The 27,472-nt window shown below is 38.1% G+C and overlaps 1 protein-coding gene across 3 annotated transcripts in view; it reads left to right on the forward strand.

Annotated features, from left to right (window-relative positions):
• The window catches only part of vps13d (vacuolar protein sorting 13 homolog D), a 288,043-nt gene that overhangs the window by 122,594 nt on the left and 137,977 nt on the right, over positions 1-27,472 (forward strand). Inside the window, exons 33-40 of one of the 3 annotated variants that reach the window (XM_073031774.1) lie at positions 3,017-3,233; positions 5,884-5,958; positions 9,411-9,614; positions 11,532-11,621; positions 15,079-15,219; positions 18,855-18,971; positions 21,735-21,809; positions 26,586-26,603. In XM_073031774.1, the coding sequence (XP_072887875.1) occupies positions 3,017-3,233; positions 5,884-5,958; positions 9,411-9,614; positions 11,532-11,621; positions 15,079-15,219; positions 18,855-18,971; positions 21,735-21,809; positions 26,586-26,603 (937 nt within the window). The remainder of the gene's footprint in view (positions 1-3,016; positions 3,234-5,883; positions 5,959-9,410; positions 9,615-11,531; positions 11,622-15,078; positions 15,220-18,854; positions 18,972-21,734; positions 21,810-26,585; positions 26,604-27,472) is intronic. The other 2 variants (XM_073031775.1, XM_073031776.1) reach the window with 2 other exon arrangements.

Below are 27,472 nucleotides of genomic sequence, written 5' to 3' on the forward strand. Positions count from 1 at the left end.
AGATGTTTCCTTCTCTTTTTCTCATTGTTACCCATAGGGGTATCTGCAGCTCTTTTTGACATTTTCACAGTGAAATTAAACACAAAGTCAACAGTGAACACAAAATATCAGCGAACAGCAAGTGCATGCGTAACCAGTACGAACGCTGAGCCACAACTGACGTTTGGCGACCCCTGCTAGTGCTGCCACGTCACACCTGAGTGACGTCAGCTGTTGGCGTGCCAAACAAGCCTTGTTACTACACGCTCCACACTCCACGGAAAAACTTCGGTTTTCGGAGCTTTTCGGGTGAGGGATAGTGGACCTGTACAAAAGATTTTTTCAAATATATAACCAGTAATAGAGAGACAAGAGTGGTTATTGGACCATTGGAAAATGGTGCTGGTGAGGTAGTAATGTAGCAGAGAAATTGCAGACAAACTTAAGTATTTTGTGTCAGATTTCACTGTGGAAGATACTAGTAGTATGTCAGAAAATCGAGAGTGTTGGGGCAGAACTAAGTGTAGTACTATTACTAAGGAGGAGGTGATTGAGAAGTTGAAAGGTATGAAGGTAGATAAGTCACTTGGGCCAGAAGGACCACACCCCAGGGTTCTGAAAGAGGTAGCTGAAGAGATTGTGGAGGTATTAGTGATGATTTTTGAAGAATCACTAAATTCTGGATTGGCGGATTGGAAAATTACGAATGGCACTACTCCTTAAGAAGGGAGGGAGGCAGAAGAAAGGAAATTAGAGGCCAGTTAGCCTGACTTCAGTAGTTGGGAAGATGTTGGGAGTCCATACTTAAGGATGAGGTTTCGGGGTACATGGGGGCACATGATAATATAGGCCAAAGTCAACAAGGTTTCTTTAGGGGGCAATCTTGCCTGACAAATCTGTTGGAATTCTTTGAGGTAATAACTAGCAGGAGAATCAGTGAATGTTGTTTACTTGCATTTTCAGAAGCATTTGACAAAGTGCCATATATGAGGTTGCTTAATAAGAGCCCATGGTATTACAGGAAAGATACTAGCATGGATGGAAGATTGTCTGACTGACAGGAGGCAAAGAGTGGGAATAAAGGGAGCCTGTTGGTTGGCTGCCAGTTACTAGTGATGTTCCTCAGGAGTTGGTATTGGGATCTCTTCACATTAAATGTGAATAATTTGGATGATAGAATTGTTGGCTTTGTGGCCACATTTGCAGACCATACAAAGATAAGTGGAGAGGCAGTATTGTTGAAGGAGCAGGGATTCTGCAAAAGGACTTGGACAGATTGGGAGAATGGGAAAAGAAGTAGCAGATGGAATATATTGTAGGGAAGTTGTATGGTCATGCACTTTGGTAGAAGGAATAAAGGTGTAGACCATTTTCTAAGTGGTGAGAAAATTCAAAAATCAGAGGTGCAAGGGGACTTTGGAGTCCTTGTGTAGCATTCCCTAAAGGTTAACTTGCTGGTTAAGTCAGTGGTAAAGGAGGCAAGTGCAATGTCAACATTCATTTTGAGAGGACTAGAATATAAAAGCAAGGATGTACTGCTTTATAAGGCACTGATCAGACCACAGTTGAAGTATTGTGAGTATTTTTCAGGCCCTTTATCTCAGAAAAGATGATCTGACATTGGAGAGGGTCCAGAAGAGCTTTACAAGAATAATCATGGGAATGAAAAGGCTAACATATGAGAAGTGTTTGATGGCCTTGGACCTGTACTCACTGGAGTTTAGAAGAATGAGGTGGGGGGGGGGGGGGGAGAGAAGGAATCTCACTGAAACTTACGAATAGTGAAAAGCCTACACAGTGTTTGTGAAGAGTAGGTTTCTTATAGTGGTTGAGTCTAGGACCAGAGGGTGGATCCTCAGAACAGAGTGACGTCTATTTAGAGCAGAGATGATGAGAAATTTCTTTAGCCAGAGGGTGATGAATCTGTAGAATACATTGCCATGGAGGACTCTGGAGACCAAACAATTGAGTGTGTATAGAGCAGTGGTTGATAGGCCCTTGAATAGTAAAGGTATCAAAGGTTGCAGGGAAAAGGCTGGATAATGGACTTGAGAGGGATAATAAATTAACCATGATGGCATGGTGGATCAGACTCGATGGGTCAAATGGCCTAATTCTACTCCTATGTTTTATGATCTAAATCAGAAACTTTGCTTTGTTCTATTGCAAAATTATCTTATGTATTTATTTACCTGTATGAAGCACTTACAGGTATTAGACTGTAAAGAATAAACCCATATGGTATCAAAGATTAAACAAAACTAAAATGGATGTGGCAATCATTAACATTAGTTTACTATATAAAATGGAAGTCTTAAAACACATGCATTGAATTTGTGATCTTGTGGCCATTGTGAGCAGTGGTTCTAATAGGAATTTCCACCTTACATTTATTTAGATCTTATTGATTCAACTGGACTGCAGTCTCTCAGTAGGCAATATAATGTTAATTCTGAGAGAACCGAAATAGTCACTTTATATCCCAATGAAGGGCAAGTGTACTATTTGTGAGCAAAACATTACTAAATCTTAATCTTTGACTCTATGCCACTGTTCCGTCCCAAAATGGAGGCCCAAATCTTCTGCAATAAGTGAGGTCTATTCCTTGCCATCTCAAAGCTGGTATAATGCTACCTTTTAATGGTGTTTCCTTGCCTTTGTTACAAAATGAGAAAAGGAGTGTGAATTTCATTGAATATCATCCTTTGTAATAAGCCAGAGCCAGCTGACCCAAAAAGATCATGTGCTGTGGTTTTGTTGGTAAATCAGTTAAATCTCGACGTATGTCATCAAAAAGTGGATGTGAGAGAGGCTGTTGCTCTTAGATTTTTAACCCCAACTGTTTGATTATTAATGAAATTTCACAATTAAGAACAAAAATACGAGATATTAGTGACACCTTTTCACTCAAGGCTTCATTTTTTGAGTTCAAAAGTAGAAAGTAGCAAGAATAACACAATATAAGTAAAGGGATCTACAACACAGAGATAATTCGCATCCGTCCTAATCTTAAACACATTTTGTTCTTGTGTTTCAGATTCAGTTCTCTAGTCTTGATATCAGACTTTCATACAATGATGTGCAGCTTTTCCTGGCAATAGTCAAGTCTGTACCTAAGCAAACCACGACAGTGCCTCTTGTGCCTAATCGTGAGTCAGTGAATGGCAGCACCAATTCAGTTCGTGTGACTGGCAGCTCAACAGCAGGATCTGGGAAAAGAGAAACAAGTAGACACGAAATGGATCCTATCCTTGGTAAGTAATAGGCAGAGCAACTGAAGGCTTCTGTAGAATAACTTGAGACCACTTGTTAGTATATAAATCTCTTTATGTTTTTGCAAATCAAAGTGACTTTATGAAAGGGTAAGTTATGCATGACAGATTTTTTTAGATGTAACAAACAGAAGTCAGAGCAGAAACTGTCACTGTTTTTGGATTTTCAGAAGGCTTTTGACAAGTTGCTACATTAAAGGCTTGTGCCAACTATGTATTAGCCTTGACTGAAGTATGTCGGCTGGGACTGAAGAATGATCATTGTGTGGAAGATGCTCTTTTTTGCAGCTTCAAAGAATGTAACGAGCAGTAACTGAAAAGTTAATTCTTAGCCCTAAATTAGTTATGATTTATAAAGACCAGGAGGAAGGGTTGAGTGGAAGGTAATTAAGTTTGTGGATAACATGAAAATTAATGTTGAATTTCCCCATGGGGATGAATAAAGTATCTATCTATCTATCTATCTAATGGAGATCTTGCTGCAATGTGAATATTAGGACTTTGCCACAGGATATAGATAGGCTATGTGAGTGGCAATGACTTGGCAAGTTCAGTTTAATGTAGTAAAATGTGAGATAAGAGGAATCCTAGGATGGACTGTTATCTAAATGGAGGAAGATGAGTAAAGCATGGAGAGAGTACAGGATCTATGTGTTCTTGCTCACAAATTTCAAAAAATATTTGCATGCCAGTGAACAAATTGCTAGGAAGACTAATGGCATATTGGCCTTCATTGAAGAAGGATTAGAGTTAAGAAATGAGGAAATATACAATAATACAGAGTATTAGTGAGGCTGTACCTGGCATACTGTGCACAGCTTTAATCACCTTATTTACGAAAAGACATAATGTAATTTGAAGCAGTTGAAAAGAGATCCACTAGGCTAATGTATGGAGTGAGATGGTTGTCCTATCACCCACGGCTAAAGAAATTAGACCTATGTTCTTTAGAGTATAGAAGAATGGTGGATGATCTTTTTGAAACGTGTAAGATTCTTAGAGGGTATAATAAGGTGAAGATGGAGATATTTCCACGTGGGAATAGGTGAACAAACCTACAAGAATGGGAAGGATAATTTTCAATTGATGTGCCAAGGAACTACTACTACTCAATATTTAAAGAGGAAGTACATGAATCTTTGAGAACTTGGAATTAAGCACTGTGGGCAACTAGTACAGAAGAGGAGATGTGACCTGAGATTGTGTACCCATGATAAAGAATTGCTAGGCAAGTCTGAGGATCGGAGTAGTCAACTACTCCTATTTTCATTTACATTTTTAACTTGTCAGCAAACATATTTTGATGTTGGCTTACATTGCTTATTCCACTTACAAACAGATTTCCACTCGCTGCTTTTGTGTCTTTTCCTGGTAATACTTAGTAGGTCAGTGGCAGGAAGCTGAAGGATTGCTCCTCTAATTTTACATAATAGTGAACAAAGTCAGATCATCAGATGAAAGTACTGACTTAAATTGTATTAATTATGATAAAGTTGCATTCTTCTTTTGGTAAATGTGTGAGCATTTGGGAAAAAATAATTTTTTTAAGCTTCCCAATTGTTGACACACAAGATTTCACTGTTAAAATTACTGTCACATCACATTTTGAGCAAAGTTTAGTATTTTACCAAAGTAAAATAACCATGTTTTATCTCATTCTTCTATTCTTTCCAAATGAGTTTCCCAGTTTGCATGGAAATGTATGGGCTGTTTTGTAATTTACTTATGTTGATGTTCTGTTTTCGAAATTGGAGTACAATTAGAAATTGTACTCAATTGATTCAGTGCAATTGAGAGCAAATTTTCATTGTGCTACTCTTGGTTTATTTTAACTTGCTGCCCATTACACTAGTGTTTAGGGCAGCAGTGAAAGGCCTCCATCTCTCTGTGGTCTTGGCAACCTAGCAAGTCTTGGGTGGAGAGTCAGGAGTACTATCGCACACAGATCTTCATTGTTTTACTTTACATAGCAGTTTTACTTTACCAGTCAGAACTGAATCCATGAACCTGGAGGACTGGTGGGCCATTCTTAGTTTGACCTCTATCCTTTGACCTGTTTGGCATGGATGACCCTAGCAAGAGCCAAAGCACAAGGCCCTGACTCTAGCCAGCATAGCTCTCCAGGTCATTGAGGCACACAAGCCTCCAAACCACGGCAAGGTTTTGGTCCTTATGGAGGACTTATTTTAACCTCATGGTTTAAAAGCTAACCTAGCCAGCTCATTAAATGATTTCAGGAGTATCTCATTAAAGGAAGTGTCCTCTATATGCTGCTGGGGAATTTAGGACTGTTTCAGTAGTTAAATGAATAAGTTTTTTACAAGTCCTTTTCACTTGAAAGTGGGGGGACATTCCAGTTTGGATTTAGCTGTTTCAAAGTAGCCCTTCTCATTTGAAACCAGTCAAGAAGCATCATGACTGAATAATGACTAGGATGGAGTGAGCACTCAGTGGTGTAACATTTCTGTAGCTTTGCACATTTTTCCCAAGTGATTTACTATTTTATAATAAAAACTGTGATGCTTGTGTGCAGCTTGTATATATGCAGTGGAGGTGTGATCTTTTGAAATATATGTGATTAATTGAGATTGTTTGTTCTAATTATAAATCAGCTTTTGTTTGTCTTTCTTAGAGTTGCAGCTGGATCGACTCCAAGACCTTGGCTTTAAACTGGATGATTGCCGTAAAGCATTGCTGCAATCCAAAGGTAGAGAGCACGCATGTTGTTATAACTACAGAGTATAAGTTGGTTTCTTATTTGTTTGTTTATACTACAATATTAGAGTGGAACATTATTGTAAGGAAGTTGAAGAGAGGAGGAAAATAAAGATTAAATTATTGAATGTTTATGAAAAGATATTTTGAAAACAAGGATTGCAGAGATTTGTTAATTGGAGGTAAGTGACAGTTCTGCAGTGTTCTTGAACTATTTCTGAAACAAATTCTTCCTCTTTGCTATCAGTCCGTGAATCCATGAATACTAACTTGTTAATCCTTTATTTTGCACTATTTCTTTAATCTTTTAATTAAAAGCAATTCTGTGTATTTGCACTATACTGCTGCAAAACAAAGTTTACAGCATGTAAGTCAGTGACAATAAACCTGGTTCTGATTCAGAAGGCACTATTACAGGAAAATTCTGAATGAAAATGTTGCTTTTCCTGTTTAGTTATTGCCTTTTCAACAGCAAAAAAAAGATAAAGTGAAAAGCAATTCTACTTCATTTTATCCATCGCTTGCTATGGTTTGAATAGAGAATATTATTACAATATTACTATCCATTTCTATTTTATCACAATTCTGTGGAAATTGCTTTCAATTCCAAAAGTGGCATAAATTTAACTTGATGTTCATTGTTGACATTAAATAATATAATATACTAAAACATCAGGGATGGAATGAGAATGTTCAAAGTTCAAAATCAATTTATTACCAAAGTACAAATATGTCATCATATGCTACCCTGAGATTAATTTTGTTTTGAGCATTCACAGTAGATACAAAGAAACACAATAGATTCAATGGAAAATCTGCGCATGACAAAGAGGTACAACTGACCAATGTAGAAAAGATAACAAAACAGCAAATACAAAAAAGAAGGAAAAGCAACAATAATACATAAGCAATAAATTTAGAAAACACGAGTTGTAGAGTCCTTAAAAGTGAATCCAGAGATTGTGGAATCAAATCATTGTTGAGGTGAGTGAAATTGCCCCTCTGGTTCAAGAGCCTGATGATTGCAGAGTAATAACTTGGTGGTGTGGAACTTGAGGGTCCACTAATGGCAGCAGCGAGAAGAGATCATAGCCTGGATAGTGGGGATCCTTGATGGATGCTGATTTCCTGTGACAGCGTTCCTTGTATATGGGCCTTAACTGTGATGGACAGGGACATATCCACTACTTTTTGTAGGTTTTTCCATTCAGGTCATTGGTGTTCCATAACCAAGCTGTGATGCAACCAGAGAGTATACTCTCCACTCCACTTCTACAGAAGTTTGTCAAAGTTTTAGATGTCATTCTGAATTTGAACTCCTAAGAAAATAGAGGTGCTGATGTGTCTTCTTGGTAATGGCACTTAATTTGCTGGAACCAGGACAGATCTTCTCAAATGATAACACAGAGGAATTTAACGTTTCTGACCCGTTGTACCTCTGATTCCCTGATGAGAACAAATATGTTGTTTAGAATTTTTTTTAAAAAAAACCTTTCTGAGGAAGCCTTATCATATAATCTACCCATCAATTTATGCCTGGAGAAAATATTCTATTAATGTACTCCCTCTTTTCAAAAAGTTAATTGATCAAGGGAAAATAAAATTAATCTTGCATGTATAAGAGCCAATTCATGACTTCGAGATATCCAAATGTACTTTACAATCAATAGAAAAATACATCTGAAGTAATGTTGGATCAGAGTGTGTATTCATCCTCATTTCCATTATCATCTCGCTGCCTCCTCAGCATTCTGACATCCAAGCAGCATTCAGGTTTGCAGTCCCACATGCTCTCGATACTGGTGTTCTTATCAGTGTGGAGCTATGCTAAGCAAACACCAAGAATTTCCACCAAGAGATAGTTATCTTAACTGTTCTCCAATACCCAGTAATTATCCAGGCCACCTTTGGCCAAAACATTAACTGTGCTTTCCTCACCTGACCTAGAACCCTATTTATTATAAACTGGCAATTGGAAGATAAAAAATGGTACTAAATTAGAAGTTCTTCTTGCACCAATGGACGCTGCAATGGAAAATTGCTTAACATTTATAACATTGTTTCAATATTGATGCCACAGAATCATGGAAACTGGCCTTCATCCCACCACATCTATGCTGACTATGCTGTCATATGAAGAGTGTTTGATGGCTGTGGGACTGTATTCATTGGAATTCAGAAGAACAAAGGGTGACCTCATTGAAACCTATCAAATGGTGAAAAGCCTTAACAGAGTGGATGTGGTGTGGATGTTTCCTATGGTAGGAAAGTCTAAGACCACATGACACAGCCTCAAAAATAGAGGGATGTCCTTTTTAGAATGGAGATATGGAGGAATTTCTTTAGCCAGAGAGTGGTGAATCAGGAATTGTTTGCTAAAGGCAGCTGTGGAGGCCAAATCTTTAAAACATAGAATAGTACAGCACATTACAGGCCTTTTGGCCCACAATGTTGTGCTGACCCTCAAACCCTGCCTCCCATATAACCCCCCATCTTAAATTCCTTCTTATGTATATTTAAGATAGAGGTTGATGGATACTTGATTGGACACCACATGACGGAATATGGGGAGAATTGGGACTGAGAGGAAAAATGGATCAGCCATGAAGAAATGGCAAAGCAGACTCAATGGGCCAAAAGGCCTAATTCTGCTCCTTTATCTTATGGTCTTATAAATTACCTTTCTATACCAATTCCATTTACCAGCACTTGGTCTACAGCCTGTCATGGTGTGGTGATGCAAATGCTCACCCGGGTGCTCCTTAAATGTTATGATAGTACCTGTCCCCTCACTTTCTCAGGCAATGTATTTAAATGTCAAACTCCTACTAAGTGGGGGAGAAAATCTTTAGCAGATCCTCTCTAAACCTCTAATTCCTCAACTCTACCCGCTGATCTCAGACACCTCTGCTATCGAGAAATAAAAACACTCCTGGTCCCCTATAATTTTATTTACCATTGTCAGGTCCTTCCCCCCCCACCCCCCAAATGAGCTGCCTCTGCTTCAAGGAAAACACACCCAGTCTGTCTGGTATCTTTATTTGTTTATTATTTCGAACACTCTTATTCAGTTTGAATATTTTGGCAAGTGTGTAAACTTGCGATGGGATTACTGCATCATTCAGTCTGTTGAAAATTTGGATGACGTTACATATCAAAATTTCCAGTTACATAGCAAAATGTTGCTAATGTCTCACTCCAGTACTTCAGACCAGAGGTTCCATGTTCATCTCTTGATCCATGCTGCATTGATTTTCAATCAATGAGGCAGTGGAACGTGATTAGTCAATGTTAATGTTTATGCCCTGATCATTACCCAGTGCTTATGGGGCTAATTTATAATAGTAACATGCATCTATGGTAGTTTATAATTTCTTGGAGCAGAGCTACCGAATATCTTTTGTACTTAATCATTTTAATCCTGTTTTCTTTCTAATCATGTAGGTCAACTGAATCAAGCAGCTATGTGGTTGTTTAAGAATGCTGAGCCAGTGTCAGCAAGTGCAGCAACAGTCAGCAGCAATGGCCGTGGAGCAGGTGCAACATCACTGATCTCTGGGATCGAGATGAAAGCTGAGAGCATCTGTATCTGCTTGATTGATGACTGCATGGATTGTGATGTACCCCTTGCTGAACTTACCTTTTCAAGTAGGTTACCTGTCGAAAATGACTTTGCTTCCTTAGGGGCCAAGTTGAATAGTTCACTATCTGATCATGTACTACCCATCTGAGGTGAAAATATCTCCACTCTTCTTTCATTATGGACTCCATTCTATTCTCCCACTTTGTCTATCTCCTTCATGATTTCTGTGGAGAAGTTTTCTACACTAGATTCTTTGAAATATCTTTCTCTTAAACCATGGCTTCCCCTCCACCATATACATTAGAGAATTCCAGTCAAGGTGGTGCCTGCATACAATGCTCCTTCAGTCAACATCTTCTGGATAGATCATGAAACCACATATTTCTTTTATGCTTTTTATGTTTGTTTTTCATCTCGAATGTGATTCTGGAACTGTTAGAGCCCGTGATTTGCACTTGGGAGATTGTTTCAGTGTTTCAGCACTCTACAGTCTCCGAGGGGATTCTGTGAGGCAGAGGCGGTGTGTGGGAACCTTGTGGCAAGAAGGCTGCAAGCTGATGCTCAACTCCATTTTGCCGATTAAAGTGATGAGGGACATTAGAACGCAGATAGATTGCCTTTTTATCGTTGGAGGGGAGGTCGCTTTGCTGCCAGAGAGGGGAGACTGCCTTTTTATTGCTGGTGAGATGCTGTGCTACGGAGAGGGAGAATGTTGCACAGGTTTTCTGCGTTTTGGATGTGGACTTCACCTATGGATTTTTTGCAGTCTGATGGTTTCTTTTGTATTCTGTGTTTTTCGCCCAATCTTTCTTGTTTTTTTTTGTGTGCAGGGAGGAGAGATTTGGGGGTTGATGATCGTGCTACTGAACTTTTTTTTTCTTGGTTTTGTGGCAATCTGGAGATGAAAAATTTCAGAGGTGTATACTTTGATAATAAATGAACCCTTGAACCTTTGAAAAAACAAATGGAAATAGGGTGACTGCTTTGTAGAGCTGCTCTGATCAGTTTGCAAAAATGATCGAGCTTCCAATCACCTGTCACTTTTAATTCTCCATCCCTCCTCTTTTCCATTTTTTCTTTGATCTTCTTCACATTCCAGTAATGTTCACTGCTCAAAAAATTTGAGGAAAAACATCTCAATTTTTGACTGGCCTTGTTGCAGATAGCTGGATTCCACATGGAATTCAGAAATTTCAGTTTACCAATATTTTTCTCTCTCTCCACTATAGTTACTCAGTGTTTCAGTTTCATTCTGTTGTGTTTCTTTTTTCATCTGCATCTTAGTACTAGAATTTTGACGAATCATTATCTTGACAACTTTGCTCTGCTCTTGTTCACAGATATTCCCTTGTTGTTTCCATCCTTTTCCATTTCCATAATTCAAAGCACATTTGTTTTCTTATTTTTCCTGTTTTGGTTTGATCTGAAATTTTGATTCTGTTTCTCTCTCTTCCTGGCCTGGTAAGTTCTTTCAGCATTCTTGTTCGTAGAAAATACTGAGTTTTGGTTTGCTATTTACACTCATTTAGCTGATCTCAATTAATGTCCTCAGGATATATAACTGGGTGTAGCATCTCTTGAAAGAGGTGAACAAACAGTTTAAATTGCGCTGCTGAAGTGATCCTTTACTGAAAAGTTTGTGTTTGTAGATGTCAAGCAGAGTCACATCCACTTCAGTTCGGATGTCAGCATGTTACAATAGCATGTCGATATTTGATTTTTTGCCCATGAAGAACAACTGTTAGTTAATTACAGTAGGTGTGCTTGAAACTACAATAGTAAAATTTTGAGCAGTTTGAAATATTTGCTGTGGGCAGATATCAATCCCAGTTGCTGGGACTGGGTGGCTTTGGAACATAATTCTGGAGTGACTCCATAGACCATTGCCAGTGGGGTTATACCTATTAGGCACAGTCTTGATGCTCACTTGATCAGGACCCTTTCATGCTGGGGATTTGACTTTGTTTTTCTTCTTTATTTAGGACTATATTTCCTCCAGAAGATAGGATCAAACCCAGAGGGGTCTGCTAATTTTACTCTTTCCGGAGATTATTACAACCGTGAGTTGTCAGGTAAGATGTTTAAGATTCATCTATTATCAAATAATGTATAAATTATACAACCTTGATTAGTTTGCTCACAGGTATTTACAATAGAAAATACTTGTGTACATAAGATAGCCATTTGGTGAACGTATGTTAGACAAGATTCCAAATAGTTGTGCATAGCCTGCCAATCTGGTGTGGTCCCAGTATTTTAAAAAAATGTTAGGCTGGAGTATCACACCAGCAGATTGCAGTGAGAGGATTGGAGAGGCTAAGAGCCCAGAACCCAACAGAATGACAATTCTATAGACTTTATTAAAAGTATTTAGTAAAGGTGAGGCAATTGGCTAAAGGACTAAGTACAAGGTGAAGGCAATGTGAATGAGTTTTATTAATGCTGCATATTCAGGTATTTCTTTTATCTCCACGTGAAAGACACTTAAGTGGTAATCCACAAAACTGTAAATGGAAAGAAATGAGTTCAGAAGTGATCATGTAAACACACTTCCCATTACCATGGTATAAATGGTTCACACAGAAAAAAACCTTTTCTAGTATGTTACACCAGAGTATGTATTACATTCAAATATTTAAATAACAATATAAGCACCTGAAATATTCATTTATAATAACCACTAGATGGGGCTAATATCTAGCTGAATTGAAGAGAGGCTTTCTGCCACATCACCACCAGTGCTTAATGCTGTACACATGATGTTTGACAAGATTGCAAATTCTGAATGACTGAATAAATTCTGAACTTTGGATAATATTTGACAGGAATTCAAGTGTCCTTGAAAATGTTATATTCAAAACATTAAATAGCTAGTTCTGTTTCAGGTGCGGACTGACCTGCTATATATTTTTGGCTATCTTGTTTTAATTTCCCAAGGTTTTGTTCATTAAGTGCATAGAACAGTACAGCACAAGAACAGGCCATTCATCCCACAAATGTTGTGCTGAACCAGCTAAAGAGCAAATCAAAAACACCCAAACACTAATCTGTCCTACCTACACCACATTCATATCTCTCCATCTTCTTTACATCTATGTGGCTATCCAAACGTCTCTTAAAAGCCTCCAATGTATTTGTCTCTGCCACCATACCAGGCAGCACATTCCAGGTATCTATGATTCTCTGAGTTAAAAAAAAACACTTAACCCTTATACCCCCTTTGAACCTTCTCCCTCTCACCTTTAATGCATGGCCCCTGGGAAACCGATACTCTCCGTTCACTCTTGTAAACCTTTACCCTCAACCTCCAGTGCTCCAGAGAAAACAACCCAAGTCTGTCTAGCCTCCCGTGATAGCACATGCCCTCGGAACCAGGCAATTTCTTGGAAAACCTCTTCTGCACCCTCTCCAAAGCCTCAACATTCTTCCTATACTGGGTGACTATAGGTTAAGAGGTTGGATTTTCAATGTTACTTTAAAGCACTGTTAGTTAGTTGTGGGAATTTCCAGAGTAATGTTAAAACGCTAAAGTATTAAACAGTTACTTTGTGTTTGAGTCATTATCATATGCATAGTTGTCCATGTAATTGAGTCCCATTGAACATAGCAATGGGAAGTTCTATTCCCAAAGATAGAAACTTACAAAATCAGAATGTTTTAAACATGGTTTTAAAAATGTTGTGATCTTAAAATTTATGGGAGAATGTCACTGCAATAAATATTAAAACCCCCTGTTGCTGGTTTTGTGAGGGCTTTTGTTTTATTGAGAATTTCCTTGGTGCCTAGCCCCAGTCATCTGAATCATTTAAATTACAATACACTGGAACATGGGACATGATGGGTTTTATGTACACCCTTTTGATTTTCTGGCTGACGTGGCATATTAGCTAACAGACTGCTGGATAAGATTTTCCAACACCAAAGACTTTATGTCTATACACAGACAACAAGATCTTTCAGCAGTAGCCAAATCGCTGTACAGAGAACAGAGTAGCAGTGTTGCTTGATTTATTTTTTAAATAAAAGGTTTTCTGTACTCGATGTGTTATTTCTAGATCACATTGCTGTGGAATTTGGAATTTAGGGCATTTTGATTTCAGACTTTTTACAGAAATCCAACAAAATGTGTTATTTCTTAATTTTGAATTTTCTATTCATGATAACTGTAAAGCTTGGGTTTTCTTTATAATTTTCTTTTGCAAATCAAGTCTCTCATGTATCATGATATTTCAGTTTCTGGCTAAGTTATTGAGAAAGCCACATGCTTTTGCATCTCCATCCAAGATAGCATACTTCTTCCTGCAAGATTGAGTGAGATAAAATTCAGGAACGTTTGACTGGACCAAAGAAGAGCAGAATTGAAATATGGAAGGTTAAAAGTCTTTGCTGTAATTCCAAGTCTGTACCAAGTTAGCAACCTTTGATCATTGTGCAGTTACTGCTACTTAAAAATAATTGTAACTGTTGAAAGCAAGCTACCTGGTCTGTTTTCCCATAGTCAAATGATCTACTAGTGCTCCAGTTCTAGGTTTGCAATTTTTAATTGACAATTTGTAGTAGGAATGTAGCACAACTCTGGTTAAGTTACTAGACTAACACTTGGACACCTAGGCAATTGAGCCAGAGACAGGAATTGGAATTCTAGTATGATAGCTGACAAGTTTAAATTCAATGAATGATAACTGATCATACAGAATAATCATAAGAAAAAAAGTGATTCACTGCTGTTCTTGGAGAAGGAAATTATCTATTGAATTCTAATTGCACTCTGATTAACAGGCCTCAATCATAGGGTTAATTATTGGCAGGACAATAAATATTCACATCTCATCAACAAAACAGAATCATTTTCCATTTTGAGTTTTGCTAAGTCTTTCAGGAAAGAAGAGAGGATTTTACAAGGGCCGGTGTTACAAGTTTAAGCAATAAAAGATCACTATGCTCAATTTTCAGAAATTAATTATTTAGTTTTTCTACATTTTCTTATTTTCAGTATGCAGTACAAATTTTAATAATTGTATGGACAATGATTGACTCGGGTTTGGCATCCTTTATTCAACTTACAAAGCTTGAATTTTAAATGTTTTTTGGGTTTTACTAGTCATTAATGACTTTAGTTTATCAACATACCAGCAATGAAAGGGGGGGAAAAAAGCATTATTGGTCCCTTTAACATTTAGATAAATTTTTGTTATTTGGAAACAAAAAATAGTCTTTGAGTTAAAGTTCTTCAAGTATATCTTGACCTGGAAGTAGTATTTAAGCAGGATCTGTATAATGGAGTCAGCGCTACACCTTCATGAATAAAATCAGTAATGCCAATTCCCCTGTGTTGGTTTTACCCTCTTTGTAAATATTCAGGATCTCATTCATAGACTTATTTAACTGCAGTCTGTTTAACAAGCTGAAAACCAAAAAAGGAGAACAGTGCAAACCTCAGCCTGTTCATAATCAAATCCTTCATAAAATCTAGATCAACTCTCTGGCTATTTACAGTTAAGATACTTTTCCAATTTCCTTTTCCACTAGGCTGGGAACCTTTTGCTGAGCCTTGGACAACTTACCTGAGTTGGCAGCAACAAGCGGCGAGCCGTCTTCACCCGCCTCGCCTTAAGTTGGATCTCCAGGCAAAACAGCGGCTTGACATCAACATCACATCTGTTCTGATGGGTAAGGGACCTTGGGTAGTCACAGGCTAAGCAGGTCATAGTACAGCTTTTCTATTTGCTATCAAATTGAGGATCGCCATGGTTTGTGAAAATTGCGTTTGCTGGAAAATTATGTTGGCTGCATTTGTTGCAGTAAAGATATAGCAAAAGTGAGTTGTAAATTAATCAGGTACAGAAGAGAATGCTAAGAAGGGCATTTCTTTCATTGAATTATTTGGGTTCCTGGTTCATTGTCGGTGGAATGATCAGAAACAAAGATTGGAGGAAAAAATAATTAGTTGATTTCAAGCTTATATTTTAAAAGTACACAGATTGTTGGAAAAAGATAATGTGATGATATGGAAGTATATTAGAATAGATAGCTTTGAAATTCACTTAGATAATTTGTGGGATGAACAGTTATCCTGTTACAGCAAATTAAGAACTTAGTGCTACACTCAAGTGGCCACTTTAATAGGTACATCTGTATACCTGCTCATTAATGCAAATATCTTTTGAGCCAACCATGTGGCAGTAACTTATAAAAACATGCAGACATGGTCAGTCCAAACATCAGAATGGGAAGACGTGATCTGAATGACTGACGGTGACATGATTGTTGATGCCAGACAGGGTGGTTTAAGCATCTCAGAAACTAATAATCTCCTAGGATTTTCACACATAACTGTCCTTGGAGTTTACGGAGAATGGTGTGAGGAGTAAAAAAACTTCCAGTGAGCTGCAGTTCTGTGTGAGCATCAATGCATTGAGAGGTTCAAGCCGACAGGAAGGCAATAGTAATTCAAATAACCACATGTTACAATGGTGGTATGCAGAAGAGCATCACTGAAATCACAACACGTTGAACCTTAAAGTGGATGGACCAAAGCCCACAAACGCTCTTTGACCACAGGAAGTGCCTAATAAAGTAGCAGCTGAGTATGTATTCTTGGGAATATGCACAAAAATTGCTGGGATCACTCAGCAGGTCAGAAGATATCCATGGAAAGAGAAACATATTAATATTTCAGATCCAAGGCCTTTCGTCAGATAACTATTCTGAATTGGAAGTAGAGAAGAAATCGATTAAGTGGCTAGGCAAGGTATTTGAAAAGTGCCTGTATTGGGGAAAAATACTTGAATCATACAAGATCAAGATGGATGTGGAGAGATGTTTCCTTTTGGGAGGATTGCAACTAGGCTTACAGTTTCAAAAGAAGGGTGGCCCACTTAAGATAAATCGATTTTAAGATAAACCAGGATTTGATGGAGCGGGCTGTGGTGAACTACATATACCTGTCTGGACACGCCCCCCCTGCTGACTGCTCCTGTGGCTCCTCCCACTGACCCCTGTACAAAGGCGATTGGAGGCACTGCTCCTCCCTCAGTCTCCAGGATGTCATATGGTGGTCTCTTGCTGCTGACAAGGCGCAACTTATCAAGGCCACCCGCCCCTTTGAGCGACTGAGTGTTGACTTTAAGGGCCCCCTTTCCTCCACCGACCGCAATGTCTACTTTCTCAACATTATCGACGAGTACTCGCGGTTCCCCTTTGCCATCCCCTGCCCCGACACCACTGCCACGTCCATCATAAAAGCCTATATCTCGCCTCACGTCTCCGAGAGTTATACCATCACGGGCTGAGTGGCCTACTTCTGCCTCTGTTCGTATGTTCATAAGTGAAGGGCCTATATCTGAGGCAGGAAAACATGTTCTGCCATGGCATGTGGCATTAAGTGAAAGGGAATCAGTGTTTAGTTTCATTATCTTTCATCAGAACTGATGACTGATTAAATACCGTTTTTAATATGTAGAGAAGAGATGAGAGAAAGGAACTAAAAGGCCTGGTGGAAGGCAAAAGGATGAACAGTGCAAGGCAAAGGGAATTGTAATGGGACAATGGAGGAGTACAATTGAGAACAGCAGCATTGTTGTATGAAATGTTAGAGGCGAATCCAGAAAGATCGATGAGATGTGCAATGCTTTATGTTTCAGTCAAATAGTTAACAAGCTGTAGGCAGGTCGAAGTTGAAAGTAGTTAGGAAAATTAAAACAAATTAATCAGTAGCTTTAAGGCTTGCTTGCAGACCAGGTGGTGCTATCTATAAAGTGATTACCATTCCACAGTTGGAATATTATAGTGTTAAACTGACCACTTTGTGAGAGGGAAGTAAATATTATAAACTGAAAGAAATTATTGTAAATTCCTGCATAATAGTGACAATAATTCCTTCAGAATGCTGAATGAGAAGTTGAGTAGAGGAGAAGATGCCTTTGATGTTAGCATCATATTGAAGGTACCATTAAATGGACATTTCAAAGCATTTTGAATGTGGAGGCTGCTGGAGTGGAAAGCAAGAACAGGGGAAGCTTTTAAAGTTGTGGGAGGGAATGCAACAGTTGATGGAAATATAATGAACAATGTTAAAGGTCCTATCAGTTACACTGGTAGAGAATCCACAGTTACAGAAGCACAGATATGCAAAACTGCGTTGGCAGAGCAGGTGCAACTGACAAATTAGGAGAAGACTCTACATAGGAACTAGGGTGAAAAGAAGTATAATAATAAAACAGCAGGAAGTGGGCACTGCCACTGGAATCCATGAGTTCAATGTCATAGCATGAACAGGACACCTTTCTAGTGTCCTGAATTCCCAGCCAGTTGTATGAGGAAATGCTAGCAGTTACACTTGGAACTACCAGTAACTCTTTGGAAATTCAAGGCCATTAATTTTAGTCTCTGAAATGTTGCCTTGATTTTCTGCATTTATTTTCATATCTACCTTCTCGCTAGGATTTCATGAAAATCTCCAGGTCAGCACTCTTCCCATCCCTAACTGTCTTAGAAAAGGTGGTGGTGAGTCACCTGCAAAATCACTGCATTCCTTCTAGCACTCCCACCATGCCACTGGGTTGGGAATCCCAGAATTTAAAACCATCTTCAGTGAAGGAACACTGATATGTTTTCAACTGAGAGCAATGTGCAGCTTGTGAGGAGAATGTACAATTCGTTGCTCTTTCTAGATTTGAGAGGAGCTTTCAAGTAGCCTAGGCAAGTAAAAGTCACACACTACAAACATTATTCATAAAAGGAGAAAGAAATCAATGCTTAATCTGTTTGATGAGATACTAGTCTACTTGACTGCTTGGTAATGCAAAAATGTTTTGATAGTTGTTGGAGCTATGCTCATCCAGACGAGTGGAGAGTATTTCACCACTCTTCAGGCTGTGCGTGCTAGATGATAGAAAGACCTTCATCACTGGCTGCCGGAGACCCTTGAAACTCATTGGCAAGTTGTGCCATGGACACTTGGTGACATTCTTGATTATATAGTACCTTGTTGTCAAGGGCAGTGCCTCTCAATTTTGAAGCATGAAGAGTTTGGAATAAAGGGTCTCTCCATGGGCATTGAAGTGTTTTGCCTCTCAGATTTTCAGTATTTGCAGATTTTTAAAAATTTTGTATTTAATTTCCTGGCTAAGAAAGACACTTATTTCTTGAATTAGTCTCTTTTGGTGGGTCCATAGAAGTGCAGCATCCCCTCAGTATGGTTTAAAACTAGAATCGGTGGAGTTTGGCTATAATTTAATGTAGTTCAAAAGCATTACTTTTTACACAATTCCTTACTTTTTACTGTTCTGTTTGTTGTCTTGTAGAGCAGTACAAAAGGACAAAAGCCTCCTGGATTGCTGACTATTGTAAAGAAGAAAGTGATAATTCCAAAACATTTCGGTGGAGGACTGGAATACACATCGATCCATTACTTGGACACAGTAAGTACATAAGAAAAAAAGGATGCAATTCTCTTCCAGTGTTAATGGTGGTAAAAGTCAAACTTCCATTCATCAGTTTCATTTAAGCTATCTGTTAGAAAATTACACATCTTGATAAAAGGACCAGGTAGATTATTGCCATGGTCTCATGGCTGAGGGCTGCATGCTCCCAGTTGAAGTTGGAAAGGTTACGTGCTAATTTATTAGGTTGTACTGTAATGAAAGCTTACTGTATTGAAAATGCTGGCCAAATTATCTTGTCTGAAGCCCTGAATCTAACCGAAGCTTCCATCATCTCCGAGAGCAGAGAGATTTTTTTCATACTGATTAATGGCCGGATTTCTAAATATGTTTTGAAATATTTTAACAATGTCAAATTCAAAATCTTTTATTACTCTTTATCTAAGAAGTAGAAAGCTAATATGTATTCGTATTGAGAGCACTTGGATAAAATCCCAGACATACTTTATGGAGTGCAGTTTTCTAATTATAACTGCAGTCACAGTACTGTTACAGCCTTTTCTTGTTTTCAAGATTCCAAGTTTGATCCTGAATCATTTAAAAAAGACAATTGGTAGTGAGAAATGTTTCACTTTATTAAAACTGAGATATTTGAATAAGCTAATTTCTAATGGTAGATATACCATTAGAAAGCTAAGGAACTCAATTCTCTTTCCTTTTCTGTACCTGCCATCACTGTTCTTCCTTTTTTTTAAAAGAAGTTCATAATTCTTCCTCCATAAGAGGTGTAGATTAGGCAATACCTGCCTGCTGATTCTTTAATGTGCAATTAAAGAACTTTGTGTTGCTCATCTAGTGACCATTTCAAGCTTGTGATGCAATGCAAAGCTTACGAAGAGGGCTCCTACAAAGAACTTTTTTTGTAGCTTTAAAAAATTTATATCAGATTCAGAATTAGAATTAGGTTTAATATCACCAGTATATGTCATGAAATTTGTTTACTTTGCAGCAGCGGTACAATGCAATACGTAATTGTACGGGGAAAACTGAATTAGAAAAGTGTGTAAATATGTATATTTAATAGTTAAATTAAGATGAGTAGTGCAAAAATGGAAATTATTTAAAAATGGTAAGGTAGTTTTCCTGGGTTCAATGTCCATTTAGAAATTGGATGACAGAGGGGAAGAAGCCATTCCGGAATCACTGATTCTGGCTTCTACACCTCCTTCCTGATGGTAATGATGAGAAGAGGACCCTGGGTCTGGATCTTATATTCTCAGTCTGTACAGTAGTTACCCAGAGGAGCATTCAGGCCACTTTAGTCTTAATCAAGCCAAACTGAGAGCTGTGTGGCGATCAGGTCCTGTCTTTACCATCACCAGTTTGTTAACTTCATGGTCTCCATGCTTAAAATATTTACTTTTTTAAAAAAGGTTTTAAAGAATGTTACTGAAGTAATTCAAGATTTCCCATAATATTGCATTAATACAAAAATGATTCTGAACATTTCAAAATACAATCTTCATGCAATAATGAAACAAATTTTAAAAACAAAATTATTGATTCTATAGTATAGAGGAGATGGAGTTTAACATGGTTTGTAAAATGGTAATGAGTTTTGGTGAATTTTTATTATTTTGAATTTGTAGGGTTAGTGCCTTAATTAATGCTGAGTTTAGGTTGGTGAAGTCACATCACCGACCTGTTGAAATGGGTGTTTAATTACGAATGACATTAACTGCTTTGATTTCTAACCCCTAATTCTGCAAGTCAAGTCTTAAACATCACAATTTTAACTTTGGTTTTGACAGCATTCATTCACATTAAAAATAGGTATATTTGGTCAAAGCTGGGCCTTGGGAACTTACTTGTTGAATGTATATTTCTGAGTTATTACCTTGTTAATGTGTTCTATTATCAATCAATAGTTTCTTGATTGATGACTTGACCCCACTAGAAATCCTCACAGCATGGCAGGTACGCTAACTTATAAACAGAAGAGATTCTGTAAATGCTGGAAATCCAGAGCAAATACACAAAAAAATGCTGGAAGATCAGGCAGCATATATGGAGAGGAATAAGCAATCAATGTTTCAAGTCCTGTTGAAGGCCTCAGACTAAAAGGTCAACTGTTTATATTCCTCTCATAAATTCTGCTTGATCTGCAGATTTCCTCCAGCTTTTCTAAATGGACATAGAACCCATGAATACCATCTCACTACTTTTTTATTTGTTATTTTCCACTACTTATTTTCATTTAACTATTTAATGGGTTTTTTGTATATATGCACGTAATGTAACTTTTTTGTGTTTTCTCTATATCATGTATTTCAGTGTACTGCTGCCATAAAGTTAATAAATTTCACAACATACGCCGGTAATATTAAATTGTATTCATTTTGTGTGTACAGTAGCTGCCCTTTTAATATTTACCTGCTATTTAACATTCTTGTCTGCTAAAGACTTGTTTCTTGACTGTCAGGACTTTGTCTTGAACAACCTCCACAATTTAACTTGACCTCATCAGGGAAATTAAATCTGAGACTGTGAAAACCAAAATACAAATACTGTCCTTTTTGTTACATCAATGACACGTGAGATCCAAAATCAATTAAAGTCACTACTAAAATAATCACCAATAGACGTTATTAGCTATGGGTTAAAATTTGAAATATGACATTATCTGTTATACCTCTCTTCATTGTACCCATCCTTATCTATCATGCCATTCATTCATATAAAAAGGGACGACAGTGTAACTTTCTAACTTGATCTTGATCTCTCTCTCTTTCTCTTTGTCAGGCAGTCCTCTTGCCTGTCTTAGAACTAGGAGCACTACCAGTCTGACAAACCTAGAGCGGCAGATATTTGCCAGAGGTACGGTACCAGGGAATGGGAAGAAGTCAAGAATATTCCCACTATCTTTTATCAGATAAGTTATAGTGTGATATGCCAACACAAAGGAAAAAAATGATTGGTGTCTTACATTTTGTATCTATATCATTTTACTTTACTGACCTGTCTTCAGAGTATATTGTTCATTGTTTTTCTGGCAGTCATTCGTACCCTTGTGGCAGCCAACTCTGTAATGTCCACAATATCATAGTTCCATGTAGCGACCCATGCTCTATTTTTAACTGTGGTGCCTTGTTTTGCGTTGTATTTCAGCTGATCGATGAAGAACAATCCTCAAAGTACTTTGTACCCAAATAATGTTAATTATACACAACCATCCCTTCCTGCTAGTCAGTAGTGGGAGGGATAAAATTTCTTAAGTATCTTCTTCCAGTTACAAAGAAGAGGCAACCATGAGCATGTTTAATTATCAAAATCCTCAGCCTAATGATGTTTAACTAATTGAAGAGACTACATCAGTGACTCACCAAAAGGTTTAATGTAAGAACATAAAATAGCCACTTAGCTATTAACCCTTTAAGAAATTCTTCAAGGCCACTTGAAATGGCCTTCAACCTCCTCAGCAGCAGAACCATTTTTTTTTCCCTGTCCCACTTACTCAGATCATGGAAGCAATCATATCTGGTAAAATCCTACTATTCTCTGAGGAGAACCATTCCAGTCTGGTGTTCAGTTACGGTTTTCTGGAGATAAATCTGGGAGGGAGTTATCAAAGAGTTATTGAAATGCTATGCTGCTTAAATCAGTAGAAATACCTTCTTCATGACCTTGACCTTGTGGCTTTGTTATCTGGCTCCCAATAATTTTCTTGCCTGATGTATTAAAACTTTCGTTAATGTCTCCCTCAGCTGAAGCTGTCAATTTGAACAACACAACTTTTACTGATATTGAACCCTGCAGTGATCAATGACTGGCAGGAACATACTCATATTGACAGTATGAGTAATATACTCATGAGTAATAATTTTTTTAGTTTAATCTTTTAAGCATTGTCAGTCATTTTGATAGATTGAGAAATTGGCATTAAGTGAAACTCACCATCTACTTGATCAAGTTATTTGGTCAAAGTATTTTATGAAACTGTTATATCAGACTACAGGTAGTCCCCGAGTTACAAACATCCGACTTACGGACAACTCATACTTACGAACTGAGGAAGGAGAACGCTGTCCGCCATTTTATGTCGGATCGCGACGCCGTCCGCAATTTTAAGTCATTGCCGTTGACACTGTGTTGAGTGTTTAACTTAGTGTTTGGCTTAAATTTTTCTTAGTAAGATTCACCCTGACCCTGCCCCCCCCCCCCTTCCATTTGGCTGGTGGCACTGTCAGATCAGCGCTGGGCTGAAGAACGGAGATTCCCAAGTTCAATTTAGTGACAGACCGCTCCCGTGCCGGGTTGATGTCGATCCAGTGACTCCCGTACCATCCATGCTGGGTTGATGTCAAGCTCACAACTCAACCTCGTAAAAAAAACACTGCCACCTCCAGTTTAAATTCCCATGCGGAATATTGTGGAGGATCAAATACCCAAACCCAGCACAGCCCCCACTTGTCCCATTCAAACCTGTCTCAGTGCAGTACAGTTTAGGACCCGAAGAAATCAGTGCAGTGGTCCTTAGGACCCAGTGGACCTCAGGAACCGGCGCAGGTTGGGACCTGCCGCCTGCAGTGTTTCTGTTCCATTGACAGGAAGTGATCGGGATTGAAAATAAAGTGGAAATAATAAAGCGTTTGGAAAGAGGTGAAATGCCATCGATCATTGGAAAAGTGTTAGGCTACAGTCAGTCAACGATCAGAACAATTTTAAATGATAATGGATAAAGTGAGAATAACGAAGCATGTAAAAGGCCCTGCCCCGATTAAAAACTACAATTATTACTAAGCAACGCAGTGGTTTAATTATCGAAATACATACATTTCTTAAGTGTTTTATATGCATAGAAAAGTAAAATATATACTATATACTAAGACAAACGTTTGACTAAGTGACGCTAAATAATACCGGATGTACTTGTTCCGACTTACGTACAAATCCGACATAAAAATGGACTTAGGAACGGAACTCGTACGTAACCCGGGGACTGCCTGTACTCAGTTAATTGTCAGGAAAATTCTATTCTCACTTGAGTTCTGATATTGTTAGCAAACTTTTGCTATCTAGTGACATTGTGCCCAAACAGAACAGAAAGTGATTATTTTGTATAGAATAAACGTGTGTTGTTCTTTAACAATAATTATTGCAATTTCATTAAAGAAAAATGAGAATTGTTAGCTTGGTTGTTCCCATTTCCACAACATATTTATCTTCCAACCAGGAGTGGTTCTAAGGTGAAACACTACTCCAATATGGGGGGGGAAAAGGCTTGTCCTATTGTAATCATTAAGTGATTTGTTTTGATGGTCACATTCTGTCTTTTTATTTTGGGTACATTATATGGTTATGTACTCAAATATTGTTTGTTCTTTATGTTGTATGATGTGGGCGATTGTGGTCTTTCCATGACCATGATTACTGTTAGCAAATTTTTCAACAGAAGTGGTTTACCATTGCATTCTTCTGGCAGTGCCTTTACAAGATGGTTGATCCCAGCCATTATCAATACTCTTTAGAGATTGTGTGCCAGCTGTCAGTGGTCACATAACCAGAACTTGTGATATGCACCAGCTACTCATACGACCAACCACCACCTGCCCCCATGCCTTCAATTGACCCTGATCAAGAGGGCAAAGCAGGTGCTACACCATACCCAAGGGTGACCTGCAGGTTAGTGGAGAGAAGGAGCACCTTACATCTCCTTTGGTAGAGATGCCTCTCCTTTCCACCACCCCACGAAAATACATACATTGAAGATGTGTATGTACACACACAAACACACAGACAGTCCCGCAAACCCACATGCCCACCCTGACTCTGTACTTCTTAGTTGTACAAGAATCAACACAGGGCCATGAGATTGTTTTAGCCAACTAGAAGAATATCAATCAACTTGATGCTAGTGCTTTTTATTTCCAGGTCATTCATTGAATGAATGACAACCTATATAAAAAGATACTGGCTCTATTCTCCATCCTTTGCCTTACAGCTCTGAATACATAAGGGAGGTAGTATTTTGGCCTCTTGTACACCTATAGCATAAGATGCACCCATCTTCATCCCGGCATACTTGATTCATAACTCTGAACTTTACGACTTTTCAAACAGAGATACAAAAGCTTTTTGATTATTGTGAGAATTTCTAATATTACATCCTTTCATACAGTCCAGACTCCTCTCATCAGCCAATGAAAAATTTCTTCCTTGTCTTTCTTATTTTTCCAACAGTTATTTTAGAAACATGTCCCTTGGTTTTTGATTCCCCATGGAAAGTTTAAGTTTCCTTTCAGCCTCCTCTATTTAAAAGGAACAGCTTTGACCTAAGCTTTCCTCGCAGCTGAAAATTTTCATCATGGCAACTTGTTCATAAATACCCTCTCGTGTGTGGTATCTCCTGCAATGTGATAATCAGAACTCTGCATATTTCTTAAGCTATGGTCAGACAACCATGATATACAGTTCTAGAATAAATCTCCCTTATCCCTTTCATTTATGTCTTAGCTAATAAAAGAAAACATCTCACATGAAATTTTTATACTGACCCTTTGTATTGACTCTAGTAATTTGCTCACCACTGGAGTTAAACTAACTGGTCTATAATTACTAGTTTATCCCTTCCATCTCATAAGCAACCCCACAATCAACCAAATGGTGTCATTCTTGTGGCCAGGGATGATTGAAAAATGATTCGTGGAGCCCCTGCAATTTCCTCCCTTTTTTAACAGACAGGAATATGAACTCAGTAACCACTTTATTAGGTAAATTGGCACCTGCTCATTTAATGTTAATATCTAATCAGCCAATCATGTGGCAGCAATTGAATGCATAGGAGCAGGCAGACATGGTAAAGAGGTCTAGGTGTTGTTCAAACTAAATATCAGAATGGGAAAAAAATGTGATGTTAGTGACTTTGACTGTGGAATAATTGTTGGTAGCAGACAAGGTAGTTTGAATATCTCAGAAACTCTTGATTTCCTGGGATATTCATGCACAGCAGACCATAGACGACAGGGAATGGTGAGGGGGGGGAGAAAAAAAATTCATTGAATGGCAGCCCTGTGGTCAAAAATGCCTTATTAATGAGAGAGGTCCAAGGAGAATGGTGAGACTGGTTCAAGCTGACAGGAAGGCAACAGTAGCTCACTTAACCATGTGTAGCAACGGTGATGAGGAGAAGAGCAGCTCTGAACATACAACGCATCAAACCTTGAAGTAAATGGGCTACAGCAGTAGAAGACCACACCAGTTCACTCCTGTACTTAGTGAAGTGGCTACTAAGTACATTTCTTCCGTATCTGGGGAAGTACATCTTTCAAAGGGGTGCTTATAAAATATTGGGATTTTCTTTTATATTTATTCAAGGTACCAGTTTGAGAAACATTACAATTAAGCATGTTGGGATCAAGCATCATTATTTAAGTTTAATCAGCATTTCTGAATGACAATGTATACAGTTGCAAATTATGTTAAAGATGAGGTTTGCCCTGAGCTCAACTACAAGACCAAGGCTATTGGAAAGGTATAGTTTCAAGAGCTATTTATTATCTTTTAGATGGTCATAAAATAAATCAGTTGCTTTTCTGTTCATTGTTCTTTCTGATGCAAGTTATTCTTTATTCTTCTTGTATTATGCTTCTCAAGGACCAAGCCAATTCTTAGGTAATTATTGACTTATTTTGTTCATAAGTTGAAATCCATAGGTAGCTTCATATTGGCATTCCTGCTGAGGAACTGTTTTGGACAAGGCAATCAGGCACATCTAATTTAAAGTTCTTCTGAATTTCAGATTCTTGAAATAATCTGATAATCTGAGACTTGAAAAGGCCACGATGTAGTAATTTGACTGATGTAGTAAGATTTAAGCAAATTAGCTCCTGACATTTGCATGCAGCCATGTTCTGAACATTTAAAATTTGTACTGTAGCTTTATACTTTTTTCATAATTGTAAAAATCTAATCTATAAATCATTACAACTTACGACAGGGTTCCATGATTTTTGAAAGCAAAAGACATGTCAGTATTTCTTTTCATCATGTGATTATTTGCTGTAAAAAGGCTGGTTAATGCTCCTAAACATAAATAGGTTGATAGAATTAGTTGATTATCTTGGATTAGGGGGTAGAAGCGGATAAGAAGGAAAATTCCTGCAACAGCTATTGTACTTGAGTGGAGTAGGGCAGAAACTGGTGGAGGACCTTCTGTAGTTGCTGGGAGTCATGGGTGTAAACCAAATTGGGCAGATTTTCCGGCTGCTGCTAAGACTAGACCTAGAAGTGGGAGGGTTAAATCTGTATTTTTGGAGAGGAAAAAGAGTTGTTGAGTTTCCCATGAGTTAAGGTTTATGGCTAGCTTTGCTATGGCCATAATTAAGCCGATGATGACTCCATTACGGTTACAGATAACGGCTTGGAGGGCAGCTGTGTTTGCGTCGGCTTGGCTAAGTCATCAGCCAGTAAGAAGAAATGATGCCTAAACCTTTTCAACCAATAAATAGTCGGAAAAGATTATTTGCTGTAATGAGAATTTG

The sequence above is a fragment of the Hemitrygon akajei genome, chromosome 29 (assembly GCF_048418815.1).
Source record: "Hemitrygon akajei chromosome 29, sHemAka1.3, whole genome shotgun sequence".
NCBI classification, from domain to species: Eukaryota; Metazoa; Chordata; class Chondrichthyes; order Myliobatiformes; family Dasyatidae; genus Hemitrygon; species Hemitrygon akajei.